This window comes from Ovis canadensis, chromosome X (assembly GCF_042477335.2).
Source record: "Ovis canadensis isolate MfBH-ARS-UI-01 breed Bighorn chromosome X, ARS-UI_OviCan_v2, whole genome shotgun sequence".
Taxonomy (NCBI): domain Eukaryota; kingdom Metazoa; phylum Chordata; class Mammalia; order Artiodactyla; family Bovidae; genus Ovis; species Ovis canadensis.
Window position 1 is genome coordinate 21436462 of NC_091727.1, and position 27106 is coordinate 21463567.

Below are 27106 nucleotides of genomic sequence, written 5' to 3' on the forward strand. Positions count from 1 at the left end.
TTCATGTGTCTGTCGTTTTATTTCAGTCAGGTCCTCTCTTGCTCACTTCTGATCTCACAGAACAAAGGTGTCTCCTTGGTCTTTTTTTGGTTCTGTCCTATCAGTTGGTGCCATTTATCTCTTTATAATAGGATGGCCTTAGGGCCTTTTTGGAACAGTAGTAATGACTTAATTTACCACCTTGGTAAATGATACACAACCTATTACATTCACCACTTCTTCATTATAAAATTGACCTGGAGGATGGGAAAAGATTTGGCCTTACTGTAAAGTTGAAAGGCAAAAGCTTATTTCTCTTAATAAGAGTTTCTCTTCCAACTCTTTATCGGTATATTAGATGTGAAAATAAAGATCACTGTGGATTGCTGCTGTGAACTTGTCTGAGTTTTTTTAGATGCACAGATAGAGGATAGTTTATGTAGAGGCCCACAGCCATAGGAGCAACTTCAACTCACCTAAGGAAGTGCGTGTCACTGCTGGGTAGTGTATGTGTGGGTCACAGTTCACATAAAAAGGTAAGTTTATATTGACTCAGACTGTTAGACATCACTGGGTTATCCTGTTGTTTTTAAAAAAGTTTATGCTTTATCGATGAAATGAGTTCATTTACAATGAATTTGTAGGAAGAAAACCGTTAAAAATATCCAGTCTGTTCTGAGATAGAATTAGTGTCAGCCCATAATATTCTTCCGAGATAGGTTCATGGTATGAAACATATAATCTTTCAAAATGAATATATGTCCACTTACTCTTTTCTGTGGGATTGGCATGGGAAAAAAAAATAATGAACGAAAGCAGTTAGACTCATGTGGGAACTAGATTGGCTTTCAGCAAATATTTTTCTTGTGCCTAGAGGTTAAAAATAGCATTGATAGATAGACACTAGGAACCCTACTCACCGCCTTGCCTCCCCACCACCAACTTCCTCAGTCTTTCAAAGTCTGTATACTGTGTAAGATTAAACAGTATGGTACTGTTTGAACAGAGTGGGTAAATGGAAGTGGAGGTTTTGGGGTGTTTTTCTTTTCTCCATTTGAAATGTGAAAGCAAGTGTATCTGCTGTCTGAATATGGTGGTGTTAATATGTGATATAACTTTACACTTGAAGACTAGCTTGAGGCTGAAGCTAAATCTGCTGATGTAGCAGGTCCTGCCAAGAGCTGAGAGTTAGGAACGAGATGGATCGGGTTGGGACAGACCATGGAAGATGTGTTCAGGAGAGACTAGCGTGTGTTATGGGAGGAAGAAGGAAATGGAAAGAAAATTTTTGTTTCAGGTGATAATCATGAATTCTGAGCACAATCATTTCTTTCTAGTAGGGAAAGGATGTCTAGTGTTTTTTGAACATCTTTTTGAACTGCTAAATGTATGCAAACTGAACTCTTGATAATTATCAACAACCTTCAGTTCTGCTGCATTTTAAGGAAATATAAAATCTAAGCACTGCTACATTACTCTAATGGCTGTAGTGTTATTTACTGTTGTAGTCCCCTTTATCATCTAAAATAGAATATACTGTAATATATAGCTGCTTTTTAATTAAAGACAAGTGTGGCTGTAGTTTAAATTCTATTCAGCACATCAGCAGTTACCAAGAATTTGCTTATTAAAAGAAGAAATGCTGCCTTCTGACAGTGTGATTGGCTGTTTTAAGAACCTGATCTATGGTGATCCTACTGGGCTGGAGGGAGGCTGGGTTGACACTGTTTCTACTGCGCAGAGCAAAAGTGTGCTGCTCTTCCTCTGCAGTCGAATAGATGCCTTCTTGCTTAACTTGCTGCCATAAGAGTTTGCATTTGTTTCAATAAATTGATCAATTTCATTGTTCTCGTGTGTGTGTGTGTGTGTGTGTGTGTGTGAGTGATGTATTATTGTTCTGTGCCCAATAAATTGATCAATTTCATTGTTCTCATGACTCCTGGGATAGAGTAAGGGTGTGTGTGTGAGTATGATGTATCATTGCTCTGTGTGTGTGTGTCTGTGTGATGTATCATTGCTCTGTGCCCAATAAATTGATTAATTTCATTGTTCTCATCACTCCTGGGATAGAGTAAGGGGTGTGTGTGTGTGTGTGTAAGATGTATAATTGCTCTGTGCATGTGTGTGATGTATCATTGCTCTGTGCCCAAGACTCTAGAGCAGTGTGGTCCTTCAGCAGGTTGTTATGTTCTATGCACATTGTTTCGTTTGCTTCAGCTGAAGTTTTTTCATTCCCAGCAAGACCATCTCAATGAACAAAGCAGCATGTTGGTCTCCACCGCAGGGCACAGTCCTTCCTCAGTCTTGGAATAGCACTGTGAGTAGCCCTGTTCTTAAGGCCAGGTGGGCAGCATTATTTGATTCAAGCTGCTACATAGCTTTGAGATAACACTTCACCTCCTTCTACATCACCCCGTTGCTGAATGTCTTTCTACCACACCATCTTTTATGGTGCTGTGCTTTGGGTCAGTACACAACTTTCCTTTACATTCTCTTGTTCAGTCTTAAAAACAGCTTTGTGAGTTTTGTGAATTGTGAATATCACTGAGTAGGCCAGTAGTCAAAATTTGAAATATGCCCAGGGATGTCGTGGCCAGTAACAATCTGAATTTAGGTTCTAGCGTTCTGAATTTGCTGTCACAAAGCTCACATTAGGTAGGGGTCCTTAACCTTCCTGGTACCATGGATTCCTCAGGCAGCCTGGTGAACCTGTGAACCCCTCCTCAGAAACAAGTTTTCTAATACATCAAGGAGATAAGATTATAAGGAAGTAGGTTACAATGTTCAAAGACGTCTGATTTCATACTTCTGCTTCAATGATGTGTTACAAAGCTGTATCTAGTTGTGGGTCACATTGTTATTTTGAAGCATAATGAGCATAAATAGAAGATCTGTGGCAACTGAAATGTGCAAAGAACGAATCTGACTTGTTGACAAAGTCATAGGTATTGTCAGTGCTAACATGGATTGTCACCTGTGCTCATGATTAAAGGAAATGCTCGATTTCAGTAGGAGGTTAGTAAAAATATAGAAAGGTTTTCCCACCAAGTTTAGAGCCGCAAATTATTCCATGCATAGATGCCCAGTTAAGAACCCCTGACCCATAGTTTTGGCTTCTACTGTTTGATTGTGTTTAGGCGGTGGGGAAGGGTAGCTGGGCCCCTTCACCCTGCTGTCAACCTCAGATAACAGTGGCAGATCAGTTGTTCTCAGCCAGAACCATTTATAATCTCAACTACCCAGGGCAATCATTCCACTGATTTTTTGCTTTACTCATCAAAAATAAGAAATTGAACATGGGCAAGAAATAGCCCAGTGCTCTTGGAAGGCTATTTGAGTACTCTTGGATGGGATCTCCCTGGGAAGTAAGATGATAAATGTGACTGGACAGGTAAGCTTATCTCCTGGATCTGGGGGTCCCAGTGATGCCCTGGCCATTTTATTAATGTAGAGTACATCCGTGGGGAACAACCAGTCACACAGTGGTCATTTCGATGAGTGATTCCTTTCAGATGACATACTGGGGAACATATTGAGCAGGGGACAGTAACAGTAAATGAGTCACGGGCTCTCCTGTTTGGACAGGAGCCCTCCAATATCCAGAGGGAGGCCTGAGGGGTTGCCCCACCTCAGCCTAGAGATGGAGGCCCAAGATTGTAAAGTTGGGCAAGGGGCAGTTGTCTGTAGATGTGGGCTTTGACAATGGACTTGGGAGAGATGCCTGGCTCTGCCTATGAGGAAATCCTTTTTTCTTGTTTTGGGCTTCCCATGTGGCTCAGCTGGTGAAGAATCTGCCTGCAATGTGGGAGACCTGGGTTCAGTCCCTGGTTTGGGAAAATCCCCTGGAGAAGGGAAAGGCTACCCACTTCAGTATTCTAGCCTGGAGAATTCCATGGACTATATAGTCCGTGGGGGTCGCAAAGGGTCGGACACGAGTGAGCAACTTTTTTTTTTCTTGTTTTAGGGCTAAAATAGTCTCACATACTGGTTGATGATTACCTGGTAACTCAGGTTCTCAGTAAGGGATTCTGACAGCCCTGAGTTCACTGCAGAAGGATGGAAATGCTCCTGGGATGATATTCCATGTTCTCTATTTTCTAGATGAGTCTGCCTTTGCCTGCTTTCAGATGTCTGAGTTCAATTTGATACATGAAATCACACCTCTGTCCTTCCTCCCAGCACTGAGGGGAGCTTTTGTCAACATATCCTGCGTCCGCTGCATGGTCCCTTCACACTCAGTATCTCTACTTTTTCTGTTAAATCTTATTTAAGTCTTCATTCCTTATCTATTGTCCACGTATATTTGAATGTTTAACGTCTGAAGGGATGGTGAGTCCTGCTGGGAGAGAACACAGCTGAGCAGTGGTTTCTGACTCTCTCAGGTGAGAGCTGGTGGCGTGGAAGTGAAGCTCAGTGGGGACGGGATGCATCCAGTGGGGACAGGGGATGCAGGGCCTTCAGCCCAAGTCCAGGTGCCAGATGGCTACAGTATGAGCTCCCGAGGCCGCCACCCGGGACCTCTTGCTCAGCTTGTCTAATGCTTCGTGCATAAGGTTACAGTGCACTGTGACAGGCACGCGTAGAAGTGCCTTTTCCCAGGGGAGCATAGAAGACGCCGTGTGAAGAAGTTACACAGGTGGGCGTGTTCAAGAAGAGCCGCTGTGATGATAGAGGGAGAACACACCCCACCTTCACGCGTAGCAGGAGGCGTGGCCAGCCTGCTCCGGCAGGGTGTGGTCTCAGCGTGGGTGAAAGGTCCTTTCACCAGGGCTTGTTTTTTCGGGGTTCCTTCTTGGCGCTCCCACAGACTGAAGACAGCAGGACTCGGAAAGGCATAGAGCACTCAGACCCGAAAACCAGAACACTGCGTAGGACCTGCGGCCATTTGGATGTCAGGCATTGCTGTGAGTCTCTTATTTCCTGTTTGTCCTCCACTGTCAACTCTGTCCTTCCTGAACATCTCTACCCTTGGTGACGCCCTACCCAGTGGGTGGAATTCTTACTCCAGCCCTCTACTTTGGTCCGGGTCAGCCTATAGGGGGCTGTGGCCTGGGTTTCAGGGCCTCAGTCAGCCAGACCATGAGACTCTGATCCTGGCTGCTTATGCGTAGTTTGAACCTGAACCCCAGAAGGGTTTGTGTCCTAAAATAATTAAGCAGAACGATAAATTATAAACCATCAGACCCTCAGAAAAAACTGAAAGTCATGAAGGGTATATGGAAAATAAATATACAAGTAAGTGGAGGTCACAAATACACTAACAGATAAGGTACTTGCCATAGAAAGCTGAGAGCTCGTTAAGGGAGAGGAGTGCTGGAATTGAAAAGAGCGTTTTGTAATCATCATGGCAAAGACTGGCCTAGGCAAGAACCATCCCCTGATGTAAAATCTGGGGGCAGATTTTGACAGAGAGCAGATTTATGTGGCTCTGTCTCCCCCAGACTTTATGAGTTGTGGATCCTGTTACCACCTGAACAAATTACCCTGAATTGAGTTCCTTAAACTAACAAATGTATCCGGTCACAAGTGTGCAAGGAGTCTTCCTGGGCTCGGATCTGGGCACTGGCAGGACTTGGCTTCCTTGGGAGGCTCCAGGGGAGAATGTTTACTGTCTTTGCTCATTTCTAGAGGGCACCTACATTCTTTGGCTTCTGCACCCTTCGGTGTCAAAGTCAGAGGCATAGTGTCCTCAAATCTCTCTGCTTCTTCTGTCATGTTACCTTCTCTGACTCCTGTCCGGCTGCATCCTTGTAATAAAGCCCTATTGAGATTCCATTGGATGATTCATGATTTTCTTCCCCAATTCAAGCTCAGCCACAGCTGTGAAGTCCCTTTTGCGATATAAGGTAACATCTAAGTTTCTTGGATTAGGATGTTAACGTCCACAGGCAGTCCTTTTTCAGTTTACTACATGTTGCCAGACAAAACTTCATTGGAGACACTGGACCCTTTGACGAGGTGATCATAATCAGCAAGGGGCAGGTGAGAAGGCTAATCAGTACCTATGCAGAAATTAGGTAAGAATGCTTCTGAATCTAATCATGATGAAACATTAGCTCCCAAATGAGAAATGTTCTCTTGTCGGAAGGCCTATATCCTTTAAAAGTATCAATGTTAAAAGAAAGGCCGTGAAAAGGTTTCCAGATTAAAGGAGGCTAAAGAGACAAGGCAACTAAATGCAGTATTTGACCCAACACTGGATCCTGTATTGGAGGAAAAATCGTGTAGAGAGCATTATTGCATCAATTGACACGTTGGTATGGGAATGGTACTTTTGATCAAGTATTGTTATACCAGTATTAAATTGACAAGTTCTTTTTGCAACTTTCCTCTATGTTTGAAATGATTTCCAAGCAAAACATTAGGTTAAATCTTTAAAAAAAAAAAAAAAGGAAATTTTTGATAGGGTTGGTCTCCTGTCTGCCTGAAGGACATGACAGCAAGATTTCTGGACACAGTACCAGAAACCCAAGAAGACTGAGTCTCAAGGGCCCTGCATAGCACCCAAGTAAAGCAGACTGTTAAGATCGAGCACAGAAGACAGTAAAATGTGATGTTTGCGAGGCAGCAGAAGTGCTAGTGGCTATATTAGGTCTTTCAGGCTGTGGGACTGCTACACAAAGATGTAACCGTACCTGCCAGGGCTCCCGCAGGAGATGACGAAGGCTGGAATGGGGGAGTGGAGCTCTGGCTGGGAGGTCCGCTGCAGTGGGCTCCCTGTCTGCGCTCGGGTTCTTGTGGCTCCCGCTGGCCTACAGACAAAAGGTCCCTGGCAGAGATCTTGCTTCAAAGACCCCACTGTTTGTTGTTAGATGTTTGTTCCTGAGCTTCTGCTAAGACCTGAAGGGTCTGGAGGGCATGAAGGATTTTTTAATCCATGTATGTGGCAGAAACAGGAATGGAGATCAAGAGTGGGTCTGAAGCCTTCTTTTTACTTAAGGCAAAAAGTCTCATTAAAAAAAAATTTGGAAATAGAGTCACATCAAAAAAAGCTATTCAGGGACTTCCCTTAGGACTCTGTGCTGCCACTGCAGGGGGCACGCATGTGTTCAGTCACTGGTTGGGACTCTAGATCCCTCATGCCACATGGTGAGGCCAAAAAAGAGAGCTCTATTCAGTTAGTTTCATGAGAAAACTGGTTGAGGACTTTAAAAAGTTCACCTGGAACTGTAGTTGCCTGCTATTTGTGTGTGTGCGTGCTAAGTCGTTTCAGTTGTGTCCCTCTTTGTGACCCTATGGACTATAGCCCACCAGGTTCCTCTGTCCACAGACTTCTCCAGGCAAGACTACTGGAGTCAGTTGCCATGCCCTCCTCCAGGGGATCTTCCCGACCCAGGGATCAAACCTGTGTCTCCTGTGGCTCCTGCATTGCAGGCAGGTTCTTTTCCGCTGAGTCCCTGGGCAAGCCCACCCTGCCATTTAGAAACAGGAATAGAAAAATGAGGGCACTGCTTAGCAAACTTGAGTGTGAATAAGTACCCAGGGATCTCCTTAAAATACAGTTTCGTTCCGGAAGTCTGGGGCAGGGCCTGGGAGCCTGCATTTCTCAGAGTCTAATCAGCTGATGCTGCCAATCTGTGGACCACACTGAGTGGTACTGGCACGGAGAGCTGCTAAGTGGTAAATCAGCAAGGTGCGTGCCTTGCAGAAAAACTCACAGAATGCATAAACCACTGCTAAATTGAAATATTTTATATTAACATGTTATATGTGGCCTCCAAAGCAATGGATATTGCCATGATAATTGCTAAGATGAATTCCTGTTTGATTTCCAAGGGTTAGGAATGTTCTCATGGACTGTGTTTAAAAGGCAGTTGGATAAAGCATTAATCTAGGGCTCAAGTTTAACTTCCCAGTATTCCACAAAGGGCGTTTATACCCCCAGCATTTGAAAAGTTACGAAACTGGCAGTGGATGGAGGCCAATTAGTGGAGAGTTTGAAGCAATGACCAGTGCAGATATTTTCAAGTTCTCCCCACAGTTTCCCCCCCTCCCCCACCTGGGCTCCTTGCAGTTTTGAAGAGATGTGGAGACCCTGTTCAGTGTGCAGACATTGTCCTGACAGCTAGAAGGTTCTAAACACAGAGATAAGGGATTATACTTTCTATTCAACTAAACATGCTACTTACGGAAGCCTAGATTGTGCTCTGATTTCATGGGCTTACTATTTCTGTGGAGAGTAAAACCAGAACAAATTTTAATTCGTGCTTGGGTCTTTTGCAAGTTTGTTGAAAATAGAATGGAGAATGTGGGGAAGGATGAAAGGTTACACGATTCAGTCTTGACGTTCTACTTGAACAGCCTTCCATAGAAGGCTAGAAGACAGTGTTTGGGATATATATTCAGAGCAGTGCATAGAGGAAAGAACATGGGGCAGCTCCTTAGGCAGCAGAGAAAAAGAAAGAAAACGCCAGCCCAAAGCTACAGGGCACTATGAGGGCTGCTGGAAGTAGATGGATGAAGGAATGAGTGTAAACTGAAGGCTGTGAAGAAAGCTCATATGTTCCAGGTAAGGGATGAGTAGGGATAGAGATATAAATCATGGGCTTTATAAAGCACCAAACATTTACAAAAAGACAGTGAAACAATACAGTCGATCCTTAAATAATGCAGATGTTAGGGCCATGAGGCCCTTACTTCCAGTCTTAATTCTCCCCCATCAGAAATATACCTGGAATGGTGTTATGGCTTGAGTCGTGTCTCCCCAAAAGACATGGAAACCCTAACCTTCAGTACCTGTGAATGTGACCGTATATGGAAATAGGGTCTTTGCAGAGGACCAAGTTAAGATGAGATCACTAGGGATAGGGTCACTATCCTGTGACTAGTATCCTTATAAAAAGGGGAAATTTGGACCCAGAAACACATATGATGTGAAGACACAGGGAGAACACCATTCTATGGGCCTAAGGAGAAAAGCAAGGACCTACCTGATTCCCTCTCAAAGCCAACACCTTGGTTTCTTTCATTTTGAATTGAAGTATAGTTGCTCTACAATCCTATATGTTACAGGTGTGCAGTATAGTGGTTCACAACTTTTAAAGGTTATACTCCATTTATAGTTATTATAGTAGCTCTGTTCCTCATGTTGTACAACACACACACACCACACTTAGGTTGCTGCCATATCTCGGCAACAGTAAATAATGCCACTATGAACATTGGAGTGTGTGTATTTTTGGAATTAAGAGTTTTTGTTCTTTTTGAATATATACCCAGGAGTGGGATTGCTGGGTCACATGGTAGTTTTATTTTTTAGTTTTTTGAGGAACCTCCATACTGTTTTCCACAGTGGTTGCACAAATTTTCATTCCTACCAACAGCGTAAAACATTTCCCTTTTCTCCACATCCTCACCAACATTTGTTATTTCTAACGTCTTGCTTTTTTAAAAAAATTTAAGTAGAGTTGATTTACAATGTTGTGTTAATTCTGTACAGCAAAATGACTCATTTATACATATATTTATATATTTTCATATTCTTTTCCGTTATGGTTTGTCATAGAATATTGAATATAATTCCCTGTGTCATACAGTATAACCTTGTTTATTTTATCCATCCTATATGTAATAGTTTGCCTCTGCTAATCCCAAACCCCTATTCCTTCCCTCCCCTACCCATCCCACTTTGCAACCACCAGTCTATGGTTTCCTTTCTTTAGTAGATGAGTTACTGGTATGTATTGTGTTTTAGATTCCACATATAAATGATATAATATTGTATTTGTCTTTCTCTTTCTGACTTGTTTCACTTAGGCTGATAATCTGTGGGTCTACCCATGTTGCTGCAAATGGCATGATTTCATTCTTTGTGGCTGAGTAATATTCCATTGTGTGTGTGTACACACACATATATAATATCTTCTCTATCCATTCATCTGTCAATGAAAATTTAGATTATTTCCATGTCTTCGCTATTGTACATACTGCTGCTATGAGAATAGGGGTGCATGTATCTTTTTGAATTATAGTTTTGTATGAGTATATTGAGTGGGATTGTTGGATCATATGGCAACTCTCCTTTTAGGATTTTATTATTATTATAACTTCTATTCTGAACTATTTAAGAGTAAATTGCAGGCATGATGTCCCTTAACTCCTAAATACAAGAACAAGGGCATTCACTTTCATAACCAGGATCAGTTCAGTTCAGTCGCTCAGTCGTGCCCGACTCTTTGTGACCCCATGAATCGTAGCACGCCAGGCCTCCCTGTCCATCACCAACTCCCGGAGTTCACTCAGACTCGCATCCATCGAGTCAGTGATGCCATCCAGCCATCTCATCCTCGGTCGTCCCCTTCTTTTCCTGCCCCCAATCCCTCCCAGCATCAAAGTCTTTTCCAATGAGTCAATTCTTCACATGAGGTGGCCAAAGTACTGGAGTTTCAGCTTTAGCATCATTCCTTCCAAAGAAATCCCAGGGTTGATCTCCTTCAGAATGGACTGGTTGGATCTCCTTGCAGTCCAAGGGACTCTCAAGAGTCTTCTCCAACACCACAGTTCAAAAGCATCAATTCTTTGGTGTTCAGCCTTCTTCACAGTCCAACTCTCACATCCATACATGATTACTGGAAAAACCATAGCCTTGACTAGACGGACCTTAGTTGGCAAAGTAATGTCTCTGCTTTTGAATATGCTATCTAGGTTGCTCATAACTTTTCTTCCAAGGAGTAAGCGTCTTTTGGATACAATGATAAAAACCAAGAAACTTAACTCTGTTACAATCTAATGCAATGTGTGGATTTATTCAAATTCTGTCAATGGTGTATCTCAATAATGGCAGTTTTCATTTTTTTTTCTTATTCAGAGATGATGTCCTATTAGCAAAGTCTAATAACTAAAGTCTTTGAAGCAAATAATCAAAGGCACTAACAGGTACCTCGTAAGCAAAATAATACTGTGAAATTCCCAGACACCCTACATTGGGATGAGATGTCAGAGTCTGTGGCTTCCTGGAATGAATATTGTTTTGGAAACTTAGGCAAAGTGCCATTTGGAGAACATGCTGCTGCTAAGTCACTTCAGTCGTGTCCGACTCTGTGCGACCCCACAGACGGCAGCCCACTAGGCTCCCCCATCCCTGGTGTTCTCCAGGCAAGAATACTGGAGTGGGTTGCCATTTCCTTCTCCAGTGCATGAAAGTGAAAAGAGAAAGTGAAGTCGCTCAGTCATGTCCGACTCTTAGCGACCCCATGGACTGCAGCCCACCAGGCTCCTCCATCCATGGGATTTTCCAGGCAAAAGTACTTGGCTTGGAGAACATACTCTCCTGGTAATTAGGGAGCCTGAAAACACAAGACTGAACTCTATTTGCTCCTTGAACATGGAATTCAAATGTTAGAAGCATTCTTCCTTCTCTCCTTGATTTTAGTGTATTATCAAGGTTGACTTGGGAAACCGTACTAATTTTTCAGACATAAAGTTGGTAGTGCTTTACACATACTTAGTGATGTTACAGTTTACTCCAGGACAAGCCATGCCAACTCCTGCAAATACTATTTGCTCATGGGGTGCAGGATGTGAAAGTGGACCCAGACCACTGGATTCGTATGCTAGCTCTGTCATGTCCTGGCTCTGGGACCTTGGCCCTCTGTGCATCTGTAAAATAGTGATAAGAACGACTCTTTTGTCTCTTTCCATTTGTGCTGGTATATAATACCATAAACTGGGTGACATATAAACAGCAGAAATTTATTTCTCACACTTCTTTTTTCCTTTTATTTTTTATTCTTTAATCCTTTTTTTTTAAAAAAAGAACTTTTTATTTTGTATTGGAGTATAGCTGATTAACAATGTTGTGGTAGTTTCAGGTGGACAGCAAAGGGACTCAGCCATACATATACATGGATGAATGGATATATGTATCCATTCTCCCTGAAATCCCCCTCCCATCCAGGCTGCCACATAACACTGAGCAGAGTTTCATGTGCTACAGTAGACCCCGTTGGTATTTCTCACTCTGCTGGAATCTGTGCAGCCTAGATGTTGTGCCAGCAGGTTTGGCATCTGGTGAAGACCCTCTTCTTAATTGACGACTGTCTTCATTCTGTGCCTTCATGTGGCAGATGGGTTAAGGGAGCTCTCCAGAGTCTGTTTTATAAGGGCACTAATCCTATTCATGGGGGCTTTACCCTTGTGACCTAGTCACCTCCCAAGGGCCTCACCTCCTCATACCATCTCACTGGGGATTAGGATTTCAGCATGGACTCAGTGGGGGGCAAGGGCACGTAAACTTTCAGTCTACAGCAACCTTTTTCTGGATCATTAGGAGGATCAAATAAAATAATTCGTGCTCAGAGTGGTGTCTGGCACAGACTAAGTGCTCAAATGTTAGCTTTTATTATTTACTAGCAAGTATCAGGTTTCAGAAGTGAATTCTGCAAAATCAGAATTTATGCTAATACAACCAAACTGCCCCCTATATTAAGCTTCCACTGCTTTTAAAAGAAATCAGATGATGGAACATTCCCATGTTTGCTTCTCCAGGCTTCAACTTTATTAGATGCTGCCAAATTGCTTTCCAAACTGGGGTCCCCGTTTACACTCTCACAACCAGGACATGGGAGTTGCTTTATTGCCAGGACTTGGCTGTATTAGACTTTTAAGTTTTTGCCAGTCTGGAGGGGTGAACTGGTAATTTACTGTGATTTATATTTTCATTCACCTGATTAGGAATGAGGTTGGGCACATTTTTATAAGTTAATTGGCCAGCCAATGTTCCCTCTTTAGAAAAATGTCTCTCTTCTGTCCATTGGCTATTGGGTTTTTATTTTCTTATTGATGTATTATGCTTATATCTTTGAGATAATAATCCTGTATTGTTTATCTTCTTATAAGCATCTACTCTCAATCTGCCCTTGTCAAATCTTTTAAGGTGCCCTTTGTTTTTAATTACATGTTATAATCATCAGGAGACTAGCTTTGGCTATGCTTGGTCTTTTTGTTTATTAATAGTATTTTCTGATGCACATTTTTTATTTGAGTGCAATAAAATTTGTCAGTCTGTTTCCTTTATGGTTTCTGTTTATTGTGTTTTTTAAAAGAAACATTTCCCTAGTTTGATTTTCTCATATATATACATATTTTTTCTAGTGTTTTAATTTTTACTTTTCATAATTAGGTCTTTCATTCATCTGGCATTCCCCACCCCCTTTTTTTTGTAGGATGTGAGGAGGGTTTTTTGTTTTGGTTTTGTGTTTTTGGTATGCTATGAATTGTGAAGTTATTTTTTTCCATTGTGGTCACCACTTGTCCCAGTACCCTTGATTAAATTGTCTATTCATTCCCCAGTGATTTGAAATGCATTAAGTTATCCATTTATTCATAAGCCTGTCTCTTGGTCCAACAGCTTTTTTGGACTTTGAGAAAGTGATAGTTGGTGGGGCTATGCCAGAAATGTACTTTAAAAAGATATACAGATGGCCACAGAATGCCAGTGGATTGTATTTCATTCTAGAATATTGCCAAAAGGAAAAATATGTTGAGCAGAGTTTAGATGAAATTTTTTTATGATGGTCCACTATACAATTTATTTTTAAATGTTAAACATTTAAATGAACAGGTAAGTTATGTGGGGCCGTTTATAAGCTAAATAACTGGATTATAACAAATTACCAAAGATGCTCTGAAAAAGTGGTAGTTATACCTGAGATTATTAAGTTTGTGGAGAGAACAAACTTAATAATGAAATCCACCAAAAGGAAGCTGCATCTTGGGAAGAATTCAAATGCTAGTAAATGTGTTAAGGCCTTTATTCATGCTTGATAACCTATCTATTCCCAAAAGAGATCAGAGGCTGCTGACAGTTTTAAAACATGTTTAAAAGAGAATAGCTGTGGGAATTTCCTGGTGCTCCCCTGTTTAGAACTCTGCACTTCCACTGCAGGGAGCACAGGCTCCATCCCTGGCTGGAGAACTAAGATCTCACAAGCCAAAAGAAGAACAGAAAGAGGACAGCTGAAAGTAGAGGGGATGAAAGGCACCAGCTGCCAGACGTGTTGACCAGTTACTGCAATGCCACTCAGAATGATTCCCTTCTAAGCATTTCCAGGATCTAATGTATTTTCAATTTTGCCTCTGAAAAATAAGCTCGGATTAAGTGCAGTGTTCTTAAAGCATAGCCAAGGCTAGTCTCCTGATGATTATAAAATATAATTGAAACAAAGTACACTTGAAAAAGATTTCACAAGGGCATGCTGCATCAGTCTTTGTCTTTGCCACTAAGCTCTGAGAGTTATTCCCTACCTGGTGGGACTGAATGAACTCATCCAGTATCTTATAGTGAGACTTTCTAATGTTCATATTCTTAAACTTTATAGTGGTGATGCACTGGGTTAACTCACTTCTGTGGGGAACTGATACTCTTTATGCCAAAATAACTCTCAATACCGTGTAGTTCAGGAGGGCAACAAGGTGATCGTTTGTTTATTCAGTAACATTAGGGTACTTGCATGGATCAGGCCCTCGTGGAGTACCGAGCAAACCAAGATGGTTGAAGACCTTCAAAACTGTCTCCCAGTCTGCTTGGGGAGACTAACTCACAGACATAAAATAATGGGCTGGTGTCTCTGGATCTTGTGAGTGCCCCGTGGACGTTTGAAACAGTGCAAGTAACAATCTAAAATGGTCTGAAAGGGACAGAGGAAGGAGGGAGGGAGTGTTTTTTAGCACCGGAATGGAAACTCTGATGGTTAGGTGGACGATACAGTGAAGGGATAGCTGTATATTTTCCAGGTTTCTTTTCTTTTTCTTTTTTTATTCATCATCATTTCAGATAGAAATGTTTAAGGGAAACAGCAGGGAAGGGCTGCCAGGAACCTAGCAATTTGGTTTACCAAGATCATTATATTTAGTACTTTAATGTCTAGCTTTTGAGGTGGGGGTGAGGGGTGTTGAATTTAAGAAAAAGTAAACAGTTGTTCTTAATTATACCATACCATGGGACTTGGTGTGCTAGCTTCAAACAAAAATAATTCAGTGTTTCACCATTACAGGAACATCAGTGATTAAACTGAATCGATCGTCTGACTGGTTACGATTGAGAGTTATTACAGTTAAATAATGCTAAGCCTTTGAGATGAGCAGTAAATTCCAAATGGGATTCATGGCTAATAATATCAGCAAGGCAGTCTACTGTGTAATGTCGTATCACCTCCTTAGGAAGACAAATGATCTTTCCTCTTGGTATAATGTATTACATTTTTGAAATTCATATATCACCTGATGAATTTTATACGATACTGACACAATAAAATGTTCCTAGAATTTGACACGTTGAAAAACACTGTCTACTTAAACAAATGAACTTGCATACATTATTTACGAACATCTAACTGAGGTCTTTTCCTTTTGGTTTTAGCTGTCAAAGCCCTCAGTTGCAGTAGGTAGATCATTCCCAACACCTGAGGTCTATATTTCTCTTCTTTTAAAAAAACATTCTTGTAGTTTAAATCTATTGGAATAGGTTGGATGTGAAAGGATTTAAATTGTAAGCTGTGTGATAAGGGCTACGTTTTTGCCCTGGGAACTGACAAAGAGGGGACCTGCCCTGGGTTGTTCTTTCAAGAGGGTTTCCCTCTGGCTCTCCTCCAGCTGTGCCCCTCGCCACCAGAGACAGGCCCAAAGTGCTGGGGGCTGCACCTCTGTCCTCTTCTAGAACACAGTTTGTATCCCTGAGACTTGAAAGTTCCTGTCCAAACTGCTCAGCATCCACTTCCAGGGCCCATAGGGTGCTCCTCGGTTTATCATCCCAGAGCCTGATGGATGATGGAAGACTGCCTACACCCAGGGGGCTGCTGGGATGGGGGAAGGGAGCAGAGAAAAGGGGGTGCCAACATGGTTTTACATGGAATGTCACAGAACTTACGGATCTTGAATTGGAACGTGGGTTTCCAGGTGGGTAAGAGTTATATTTACAAGTTAGGAGTCCAGAGAGAGGATGAAATGGTTGGATGGCATCACCGACTCGAAGGATGTGAGTCTGAGCAAGCTCCAGGAGTTGGTGATGGACAGGGAAGCCTGGCGTGCTACAGTCCATGGGGTCGCAAAGAGTTGGACACGACTGAGCAACTGAACTGAACTAGGAGTCTAGAATATAAATACTTGATTTAACAGTTTGCAGCCTGGTTTCTGGCTTTAAATGACATGTGCATAGACCTGCATTTGTGCTCTAGTCTCACAATTTAATGTAGAAATGAGCTTGAGGAACTGTATTATAATTTTTTAAAAATATGGACAGTGAATACTCATTATGTTTGGGAATAATGGCAAATATTCTGTCAAGCGAGCTCTTTTTAGAGTAAAAGACTTTCAAATGCATTGCAAAGCTAGAAATCAGTTGAAATGTCAAAATCTCATCATAGTTTCTTTTCTCCATTTGTAGAAGATATGTGTACCCAACGTTTGTTTTTTTTTTCCCACTGAAAATTCTATTGACAGAAAGTTCTAGAGAACAGGGATATGTCTTCTTCTGATAAAAACCAGGCTAAGTGCACCCAGAGAGCACTTGACCTTAAGGAATCCAGTGGTGAGTTACAGCAGAGGAGACGTGAACAGACATTCGGCCACTGTCTTGAAAGAAGTGGTTTCCCTCTTGTCCTAATTGTTTCCAGTAACTTCAGAGAACGGCTCTGCTACTTCTCCTCTCTAGTCCGTTTTCTTCTTCCCACTGCAAAATCACATTCTGAACCCAGTCTTTTCATGCTGACTTCTGTCATCTCGTTGGGATTTCTGTTGTGTCCAACCTGTAATGTTTATTGCTTCCTCCCTCTGGTCCTGGGGTGAAAAGATGTCCAGATCATGATCTCAGCCCTCAAGCAGCTCAAAGAGGAAGCAGACAGGTGTATGTTCTCACCTGGATGCTCTTACTACCAATGGGAATAGGACTGGAGGACCACCAGGGTCTGTGGTGGAGAGAAGAGACCAGAGAAGAGGGACATTGTTGTGGTTTCAATTTGCATTTCCTTCAGGACTAATGAAGTTGAGCCCCTTTTCATGTATTTATCAGTTCCTTGGGTAACCTCCTTTTGAAGTGTCTCTTCAAGTCTTTGGTCCACTTTTTCTCTTGGGTGATCTGTCTTATTGCTTCATGCATTTTCTATATGTATTGGTATGTGAAGGACAAGCGCCATTTTCACATAGCTTCCAGGCAGAGAGAAAATCATTAGCACTGCCTTTGGCAGATTGATTTGTGTATCTTGTGTTGGGGAAGAACGGGAGTTGGTGTGACTCTGAGATCATGGATGAGAGAGGGAGCCAGGCTGATGGTCTGCTGGTAAGCAAATCACCCTACACCTCTTGGGAAGTAGCTGATGCCCTGAGCCCTTGCTGCCTTCCCTTTCTGCCCCTCCCCTCCCCTCCTCTTTCCTCGCCTCCCCACTTTGGTCCCATTCCCTTTCCTTTTCCTTCCTGTATTTTCCATTCCATTCTTTCATCCTTCCTTCCTCCTTCCCTCCTTGAACAAACCTGTCTGAATAGGCTTAGATAGTCCTGAATAAGCATTGAAAAAAGAAACAATAGAAGCATCTACAGGTATATCTGTGGGTGACAAAACATGCAGAATACTGAGAAGCACAGCAATAATAATGCCTAACATTTCTTCAGGCACTGTTTTAAGCGCTTCATCTTAAAAAAAAAAAAAAAAAAAAACTATACGAGATAGACTATTATTGTCTCCATTTGTCAGATGGCAAAATTGAGACCCTGAGAGATGAGGCTCTTTCCTCCACTCTGGGTATTTCAAAGAGAGTGTATTTAATGCTGGGAATTGGTTCCAAAGGTATTGGAACCAACTGGCAGAAGGCGCAAAGAGGGGGTGATGCTACCCAGAGTTCAGTAACTGCAGATAGCTGCTGCTGCTACTGCCACCTAAGGGGCAAAGGAGCCGATCCTGAGCCTGAGCATGCTCACCCCGTGGTGGCTGCTGCTAAGTGGGACTCCAGGAGGCACAGTCCCACACACTTCTGCTGCTGTCACCTCTGGCCCTGCTCCTGCTGGAGCCATGGGCATAACCAGGGGTAGCAAGCAAAACCCACAGGAGGCTTCTACCTGCCTGCTGCCCTCCAATGGCCCATGGATGCCCCAGCTGGCAAGGGAGCTTGGAAAGTGAGCTGGTGGGCCTCACATTAAACATGCCAGACGGTCTGAGAGGGGCTGAGAGTCAAAGCATATCCTCCATGCACAGTATTGCACATGATGTGGATACGGGAAGGAGAAAAGCTTATTTCATTGAATATAAAATACAGTTGATTGAAGATGTACCACAATACTATGTACCATTAAGAAAGACAGACTCTGTCAACTTAAACCACATCACCAGTTATAAGGTACACCCTACTTCTAGACATATTAAAGCTTGCAAAAAGCCCCTCTTAAAATGGATGTATTCACCTGTAAATACCTGTTTATAAATAATAAATGCCTGCATTCACCTTATTCTTGTTTAGTCGCTCAGTCATGTCTGACTCTTTGTGACCCTGTGGACTACAGCCCACCAGGCTCCTCTGTCCATGGGATTCTCCAGGCAAGAACACTGGAGTGGGTTGCCATTTTCTCCTCTAGGGGATTTTCCCGACCCAGGGACCAACCCTCATCTCCCACTTAGCAGGTGGATTCTTTACCACTGAGCCTCCTGGGAAGCCTACATTCACCTTACGTGTCGTCTAATGTGGTGAATTCTTCTAGAGACGATCATAATAGAATCTGAATATGACAGGTTGCCTGTGACCTTGAGAGGAAGAGGAGTCCAGGAGGACTTCCCTGAGGAGGCAAAGTTTGAGCTGAGTCTTAGAAGATGAATCTGAGTTTCCTGAGGAAATGATTTTCCAGGCAAGAGGAGAAATCTTTTTTAAGACATAGAGGCTAGGTGAAGTTTGGCGTGTTCGGAAACTTGAAGAGGTTGAGAATGATTGGCGTGTAGGGCGTAAAATGAGGAGCTGTCGGTCCAATGAAGATGGCATGGGTTCAGTCGCGTAGGACCTCCACATGAAGCATTTTGACATTTTCCTAAAAGCCACTGGCAGCCCCTGAAGAGTTTTAAGTATCATCAAAAGTCCACTTGAAATTTGACTCAGGACTGCAATTCAGTTGGTTCATACCCTTGTGGCTGCAGCTGTTGTTAAATATTGAAGCCCCTCCTTACTTCGCTGTGGCTGGCTGCAGCTCTGGGCCCCCTGCAGCCTTGTCTACCCCAGCCTGCTCCTGGGACCCTCGAGATCTAGCAACTAGATGTCATGCTTGCTAAGCTGCTTATTCCCTGGTGTTGCTGCCTCGGCATCCATTTTGTTTGGCCAAGCGGCCTATGGGGGCCTTGAGCTGAAGCTCGCTTCTCTTACAAGTGCATGTCCTAGATCAGGGGTCCCCCCACCTCCAGGCCATGGTCCGGTACCTCCTGTCAAGTCAGCGGCGGCATTAGATTAAAGTGCACAGTCAATGTAATGCACTTGCATCCTCCCAAAACCATCCCCTCACCCCCGGTCTGTGGAAAAACTGTCTCCCACGAAATGCATCCCTGATGCCAGAAAGGTTGGGGACTGCTGTCCTAGAGAACAGCCCACAGCAGCCCTTGTGATTGTTTCCCCCCTCCCAGAGTCAGCCCCCTTGGGTGACTCTTAGATAAGACCCCTGTGGAGCTGACCACAGTCCTCTTTTTGCTTTGAATTGATCCATCTGGCCTTACTCGGGAACCCCAAGCAACTCCACCCCAGGACCCTAAGAGAGGCCTGTGCCCCAGGTCCCGCCTCTTTCTGTCTGCACTCTGCCTCCACCTTCCAGTGTGGTGTGCCCTGTACTTCCTCCTGTGGTCTTTTGTTGAAGAAGGATCACTATTCGATACCCTGTGCTCCACTTCATTTAATGAAATGGTAACAGCTTGCCATAGCAGGACTGGCCCCTGCCCCTGGTGAATGCCATGCCATACTGGTTGTTAGATATTTTGAATATCATCCTTGGTTTCAATACATAAGTTTAATGTTTACTTTTGCTAGTTCTTGAGTTTACCTTAATACACTGTAAAGAGATTCAGTGGTTTCTCTAAGCCACTGGTTCTCAAAATGTGGTCCTCAGGCCAGCAGTAGTAGCATCACCTAGGAGCTTGTTCCCTTGAGGAGGGTACATCAACCCACTCCAGTATTCTTGACTTGTGAATCACACAGACAGCGGAGCCTGGTGGGCAATAGTCCATATGGTCGCAAAGAGTCAGACATGACTGAGGCAACTTAGCACGCATGCACGCAGGAGCTTGTTAGAAATGCAGATTTCCAACCTACTGGATTAGATACCCTAGGGATAGAGCCTAGCCCTCTAGAAGATTCTCGTGCCTTGCTTCTCCATATGCCTCTTGCCTTCAGAAACAGAGCTGAGTAAGCTATCCTTGAACAGTTGGCTATATTTAAAGATGTTAGTAGTCTAACTGAGGGGTCAGGGTGGGCCTGATCAATTTGAGGATGTAGTAGGTAAGTACTAGTTGGATGAATAGTCACCATGTTTTAATAGAAGTTTTATGAAGTAGAGTGCTCTGGAAAAAAATCTCATGGGTTTTGTAGCTATTAATCTTGTTCTTTTCTATATTTTATGATTTTTGACATCTTCAGGCCTTTTGGAAGCAGTGGGGTGGCCCCTCTAAGGTTTAGCTAACAGTGAGTGACTTGCCTTATACCTTGCCTCTGAAATGCAAAGCAACCAACCCTGAGTCCATGCCCCCACCTGCCTCTTTTGATCAGGCTTGTGCAGTGTCCAGGACCGTATCCCCCTGCCCTGATCACCCCAGGCCTAGGTACTGGGCAACTAGAGACCACTCTGGTAGACCAGAGCCTGCTGAAATTATTCACATTGTAAACCTGTTCAGTTACTTACCCAGGCTCGCCCATTTCTTCCTTTTTGCTCGTACTTTTCCCTCTCCCCTCCTGCTGTCCGACCAACCCTAGTGCTTCCCCATATCCCTTTGTCAACCAAAAGAGATGTACAACTTGAGAGTTGCGAGTTAAGTTTTATTTGGGGCAACATGAGGACCGCAGCCCAGGACACAGCATCTCAGATAGCTCCAAGAGACTGCTCCAAAGTGGCAGTGGGGGAAGGTCAATATACAAGATTTTGGTGATGGGGGAGTTCAGTACCATTAAGGGCTCATTTTACAAAAGCTTTCTTGTTAGTCATGAGGATGTGACGTCACCATGAAGGGATTTAATGCTTCTCTAGATATGAGCAGATGCAAGGATTGAGATAATAAAATCTGTTCCTAAAAACATTCAACTATCTGAAGACCTGTCCCCCTAGATTCCCTGGAGCACAGAGTGCCCACTCCACCATGAACTCCCTCAGGGATTGTTGAAGGTCAACAGGTATGGCAGCATGGGGTTCAGTCTATGTAGATGCAGATGGCAAATGCCTTTGTTGTTCAGTTGTTAGCAATGCTTTTGTTAAATGCCAATTTGTAGCTGACACCTTCCTCTTGAAAAGTGTAATACTCTTCTTCTTTCGAAGCCTGTCTTTGTGTCTGTCATTTTATCATGCCTGTTTAAAACAAATCCTGGGTGCCTCTCAAAACAGGAGCCACACAGATATGAGTTCCAACTGGGCCCTGTCGTTTACCCACCAGGTGACCTTGGGAATATTACTTATCCTCTGCCAGCTTCAGTGTCCTTTTCTGTAAAACCTGGGAGAAGAGTCCTATATCCTAGAACTGCTGGAAGGACCAATGATAATATGCATAAAGTGGAGGCATCCTGAAGAAATAGAAGATGTACGGCCCAGGAGGTGAGAAAATCAGGCAATAAAAGCCCCCTTTAGGCTCAGAAGTAAACAAGTACAATTCATGGCTAGATACCTTCAAATTTATATATCTTTCCTACCGTTCAGTTACTAGCAGCAGGAAATCAGGAGATGTTTTATGTATTGTTATTTTTGTTCCCCAACTCAAAAGCTTTTTTCCCCATACTAAATTATGGCTGCTGTTCCTATTAAGGAAATAAAACCTCATGTCTTTTAAACAAGAGAATTAGAGGAAGCATCAGTTCAGTTCAGTTGCTCAGTCTTTGCAACCCCATGAATCGCAGGCACCAGGCCTCCCTGTCCATCACCAACTCCCTGAGTTCACTCAGACTCATGTCCATCGAGTCAGTGATGCCATCCAGCCATCTCATCCTCTGTTGTCCCCTTCTCCTCCTGCCCCCAATCCCTCCCAGCACCAGAGTCTTTTCCAATGAGTCAACTCTTCGCATGAGGTGGCCAAAGTACTGGAGCTTCAGCTTTAGCATCATTCCTTCCAAAGAATCCCAGAGTTGATCTTCAGAATGGACTTGTTGGATCTCCTTGCAGTCCAAGGGACTCTCAAGAGTCTTTTCCAACACCACAGTTCAAAAGCATCAATTCTTTGGTGCTCAGCCTTCTTCACAGTCCAACTCTCACATCCATAGTTTATGGCTTTTCCTCAGCTCAAGTGTCATTTTGACATGCTACACCTAACTGTGCTAATTACCTGAGGGAGATAAACAAATTTACATGGCACAGAGTAAAGAGGTTGGAATTTGAAACCCCTCAGGCCCTAAGATAAATATCTGCTTTGTGACCTTGGCAAATCACTTACTAGCTCCAAACTTCAGTTTCCTCATCTGTAAAAGGAGACAGAACACCTAGCTAAGGTGTTCTGTTGTAACAGATCAGATATAAGTAATGAGTTTCATTAGTGGAAGGCCTGGATCTTGACCGCTCCATAGTCTGATGGACCTGCCAACAAATAACAGAGCCCCGCCACAGCTCCCAGCTCTGAGTTTTCATTGTTTAGTTTCTCTCTCCCTCTTTTCCCTTCACTCACTCCCTCCTCCTTCCAGAGAATGGATGAGTACATTGTTCAGGATTTGAATCATTTCCTTCCCTCTCACTGAAATTGTGGCCCACATGGGATTTTACTGCCAGAAACAGAAGACCCCAAACATCCAAGTAATGGCCAGATGCACTCATGTCTAGCATAAAGACTTGCCTCCGGTTGTCTTCCAGGCCACTGGGGTTGGGCTGAGATTGCCAGATTCATGTCTCTGGATAAACAGTCTCACCTGTGAGTTCTGCAGGCAGAGATGTGAATGCCCAGGCAAGTCCCCTCTTGGGGTGGGGTCTGGCCCATTTGAAAGCCTTCCTTTTTTCCCTAATCTGTCCAGTCTTGCAGGTCCTCCTTCTGGAAGTCTTCCCAACAAATCTACTGCTCAGAGATTTCTACTTCTCTAGACACTTGCTGGCCTGTAGTGTTCTGTAACTAAGTTGCCATGCGTTTTGCGTATTTTCTGGCCCAAGTTCAGTTTCCCAGTCTGGACTCTCTGGCATAGCTTCTTTGTCTTCCCTCACAGGCCTTGCAGAGGGCCAGGCACCTGAGAAAAGCTCAAGAAACTTCTGTTGATTCATTAATTGATTCCAGTTAAGGCTCCTGATAGTCTTGGAGCTTCTTCTTCTTTTTAAAAATATTTATTTGGCTCCACCAGATCTTAGTTGTGTCATGCTGGATCTAGTTCCCTGACCAGCGTTTGAACATGGACCCTTGCAAGGGTCCCAAGAGTGTAGTCTTAGCCACTGGACCACCAGGGAAGTCGCCTGGAGCTTCTTAACTGAAACAACTGGGTTGGCACAGACCCAACTATTAATAGACTCACTTGGACAGTGCCTTTTTACTTTACTAATTTTTACAGCTATTGAGAAATTATACATTTGGGGGGGGGCAAATCCCACTTCTTTTTAATGGCAGAATACTGACTTTTCACCTCAAAACACACTAAACAATATGCTGTAACTTAAATATTACAATTTCAGGCATAGACACATCGGCCAATTTCCTTGACACAACAGCCTGTATTTACAGAATATCAAGTAGAATGATTTTCAGAAGGAGGTCAAGTGTGGTCAGTGACCATTTTGTTTTATGTGCGCCATGTAGGTGAGGTGAAGAGGCAGCAGTTGTTAGTTCAGGGGTTGGTAAACTTTAAAGAGCCAGAGAGTATTCTAAGCCTCACATACCATCTGTGTCACAAAACTACTCAACTTTGACTTCGTTGCATGAAAGCAGTTATAGATGATACATTGACAAGTGGGCATGACCTTGTTCCAATAAAACTTTATTTACAAAAACAGGCAGTGGGCCTTGTGCCCTAGTTAGCAGATCCCTGCTTTTGTCTCTTTTGAGTACACAGTGCTTTGAATTTATTTTGCTCTAAAGGTCTTTTTTCTGTGCTACAACTTTATTTTTAAGTGCAGTTTGAGTGCAAAATAATCATCTCTAAAAAGGTTGAAAAATTAGTGCAGACAATGGCACAGAATGACGAATGCGCCTGATGATGAATGATTAACCTGTACCCTTTCTTCCACCAATCCCCGCCTACTCTCGTGTCTTCCTTTAGTCCTTTGGTGGGTAAAATAAACCTTCATTACATTATATGAACTATTTATTTTTGACATTTTGAAAAGACCTATTTTCATTGTTCAATTAATACATTTTTCTATCTATATTTAAATATCTTCATTTGGGATGAAATGCTCCATAATTTTCCTGTTACAAGTAATAGAACTATTTTTGGGTTCAAAGGCTTTTCACTGAGCAGTCAAGTGCTCAGGGATGAATCCATGTGGTTATGTGATGGACAGGTGTGCTTCAGACTAAGTCCCAATTGCCCTCATCTTTGGGGAAACTGCCAGTCCAAGGTTTCCAGTTGTCAACTCACAATCACCAGCCTGGACCTGGAAAGGTGTGAGGAGATTAGAAGGAAGGAGAAAGGGAAGATGTGCTCCTGGTGTTGTGCTTCTGAGTGTGTCCTCTTCCCTGTGCATAGGAGATGGTAGTGATCCCCTTGCTATCTTTCCACTTCCAGCTTTTCCTATGTCACCAGAGGCCAACCCTTGGACCTCAGCATTCCTGGGGGCAAAACAGAGAGAAAAATACCTTTGCTAGCAAGTATAAAGGTTTGTTGTTAATATTTAGTCGCTCAGTCATGTCCAACTCTTTTGCAGCCCTGTGGACTGTAGCCCACCAGACTCCTCCGTCCATGTGATTTTCAGGCAAGAATACTAGAATGGGTTGCCATTTCCTTATCTAGGGGATGTTCCCAACCCCAGGATCGAACCCAGGTCTCCTGCATTGGCAGGTGGATTCTTTATTGCTGAGCCACCAGGGAAGCCCCATATATAGGTTTACCATGGGGTTTAAATGTGATATGAAACTGCTATACCTGTGTGAAGTATTATCACCATTTGAGCATCTAGAAGGAATCAGGAGGCTGAAAGACACTAGTGTCTGGGGTTCCTGAAGCTGTGTTTTAAGAGTAAGTGGCTGGAGCTGACTGGTATAATTTTCATTGCTTGTATTTCTCCCTTCACTGTTGCAGGCCAGACTGTGGCTGATGGGGCTGCAGCACTGAACTTGACAGATATGATTCCTGACCTCATGGAGCTTGCAGTCTAAGAAGCATTATGGAGTCAAGTCCCAAAACTCTTGGGAGGATCCCATCCTAGAAGTCAAAGGCCTGCTAGGATGTGTTATTGGAACAATAACACCAAAATAAACCAGCAGTTGATGAGCACATAGTGAGTGTCTACAACATACCATGATGTCATAACTTGGACAAAAGCTTGTGCTTTTCTGGCTTGGGGGGGGGGCGCATGCAATGAGCAGAAAGTAAGGTAACAGGTGTTACAGGACTGTCTGCAGAGCCTTTGTATGAACCCCTAAGGCAGTGGGCGGAAGTTTTGTATAAGAAAAGCACTCTCCTGATTTCCAGATGTAGCTGAATTCAGCTCCACTCCAAACTGTTGTATGACCTCCAGCAAAACTTAATCAGGTGTAATAATAACATTGAAATATCAATTGCCCTGCCCCGTGAAGAAAGCAGATTTTTATCACTTAAATTGTTAGTATAATCCAAGAAATCAAAGAACCAGTTATTAATCAGTCTTTCCAGTGAAATCAATAACCTCTGAGTTCATCCTGGGGAACCTGCTGAGAAGGGGGCTCAATGAAAACACAAGAACGTACTAACTGGTGGTGGTGCTGGAGGGCAAAATACACAGGTGTACTTCTCATCAAAACACGCAAGGAAGAACCCTCTTGCCATATCTTGTGTGCTTGCTAATAAGCTTAATTTGAACACTTATTCGCCTTTTTTACAATTCTTAGCACCACAGAAAGGAAGTGCTTTTCCTTCTTCCTTAAAAACAAGTTCCAGTCCAAACCATCAGCCTCTGTAGGTTGTCTTAATTGCTACTTTGCACCGCACTGGGCTATGACTCTGATTTTTGGCACATGGTGTCATACACAAAGTTCCGAAAATAAAATGCTCCAGGATATCCCCGGAACTCTTAGAAGGCTTTAAAAGGGGACTTGCACGCTGAAAGAATATCTTTGATGAAGACAATTCAGGCGAGCAGAATGCTTATGGCAAAAGAATTATATGATTCTTTGAGATCTTGAAGAGGGTCCGAAGAATCCTTGCCACCTAACTTATCATGGTTTGGGGGAGTTTGACGAGAATCCAGTTTTGATAAAGACAATTGTGTTTTCCTCCCCAAGTGACTATACATTTAAATAGCTAAAACATCTGTTCAGCAACATAGTAAAACATGTACACTCGGAACGCCTGAGAGAAGAGCCTGCCAAACGGTCGGTTGAGAGGGACTTTGCTGGGGGAGAGCACCAAGATAAAGCAACCACTGTTTGTTTTGTCTGGTCAGGGGGAAAGGCAAGGCAACCAATATTTGGGGTTTCATTTCATTTGTGAAGAATTATTTGAGAAAGGGTGGCGAGAGGACATTTCCTGACAGGATTTTTTTCTTTAACCTGTCCATTAGTAGAAGAGCATGAGAACTTTGGATGTCAACGCCTAACAGACTCTTGAGACCAGCCACCAAACCACAGAAAGCGACTTTCTTCTTAACTGGCCTCTCTGTCTCTCCCGATGGAGGCAGAAACAGGGAGCAGCATGGAGATTGGAAAGACAGCCAACAGAGGCACTCGAATCGCCCTGGTCGTGTTCGTTGGTGTCACCCTGGTGCTGGGCATAGTCCTCTTTCTAGGTAAGTGGGGGCACTGGAGGCCAGGGAACTGGGTGACTGTGCAGTGGTTTCCTTGCACTTAATTCTGGCAAACCTTGTCAGGATGCAG

At 43.2% G+C, this 27106-nt stretch overlaps 1 protein-coding gene across 4 annotated transcripts in view; it reads left to right on the forward strand.

The window, feature by feature from the left end:
* The first annotated feature begins 26185 nt into the window (after window positions 1–26185).
* PHEX (phosphate regulating endopeptidase X-linked) overlaps window positions 26186–27106 on the forward strand; it is a 209309-nt gene continuing 208388 nt past the window's right edge. Inside the window, exons 1-2 of one of the 4 annotated variants that reach the window (XM_070291453.1) lie at window positions 26342–26605; window positions 26797–27018. In XM_070291453.1, coding sequence (XP_070147554.1) covers window positions 26901–27018 — 118 coding nt within the window. In that variant the 5' untranslated portion in view covers window positions 26342–26605; window positions 26797–26900. Of the gene's footprint in view, window positions 27019–27106 lie in introns of all 4 variants that reach the window. The other 3 variants (XM_070291454.1, XM_070291455.1, XM_070291452.1) reach the window with 3 other exon arrangements.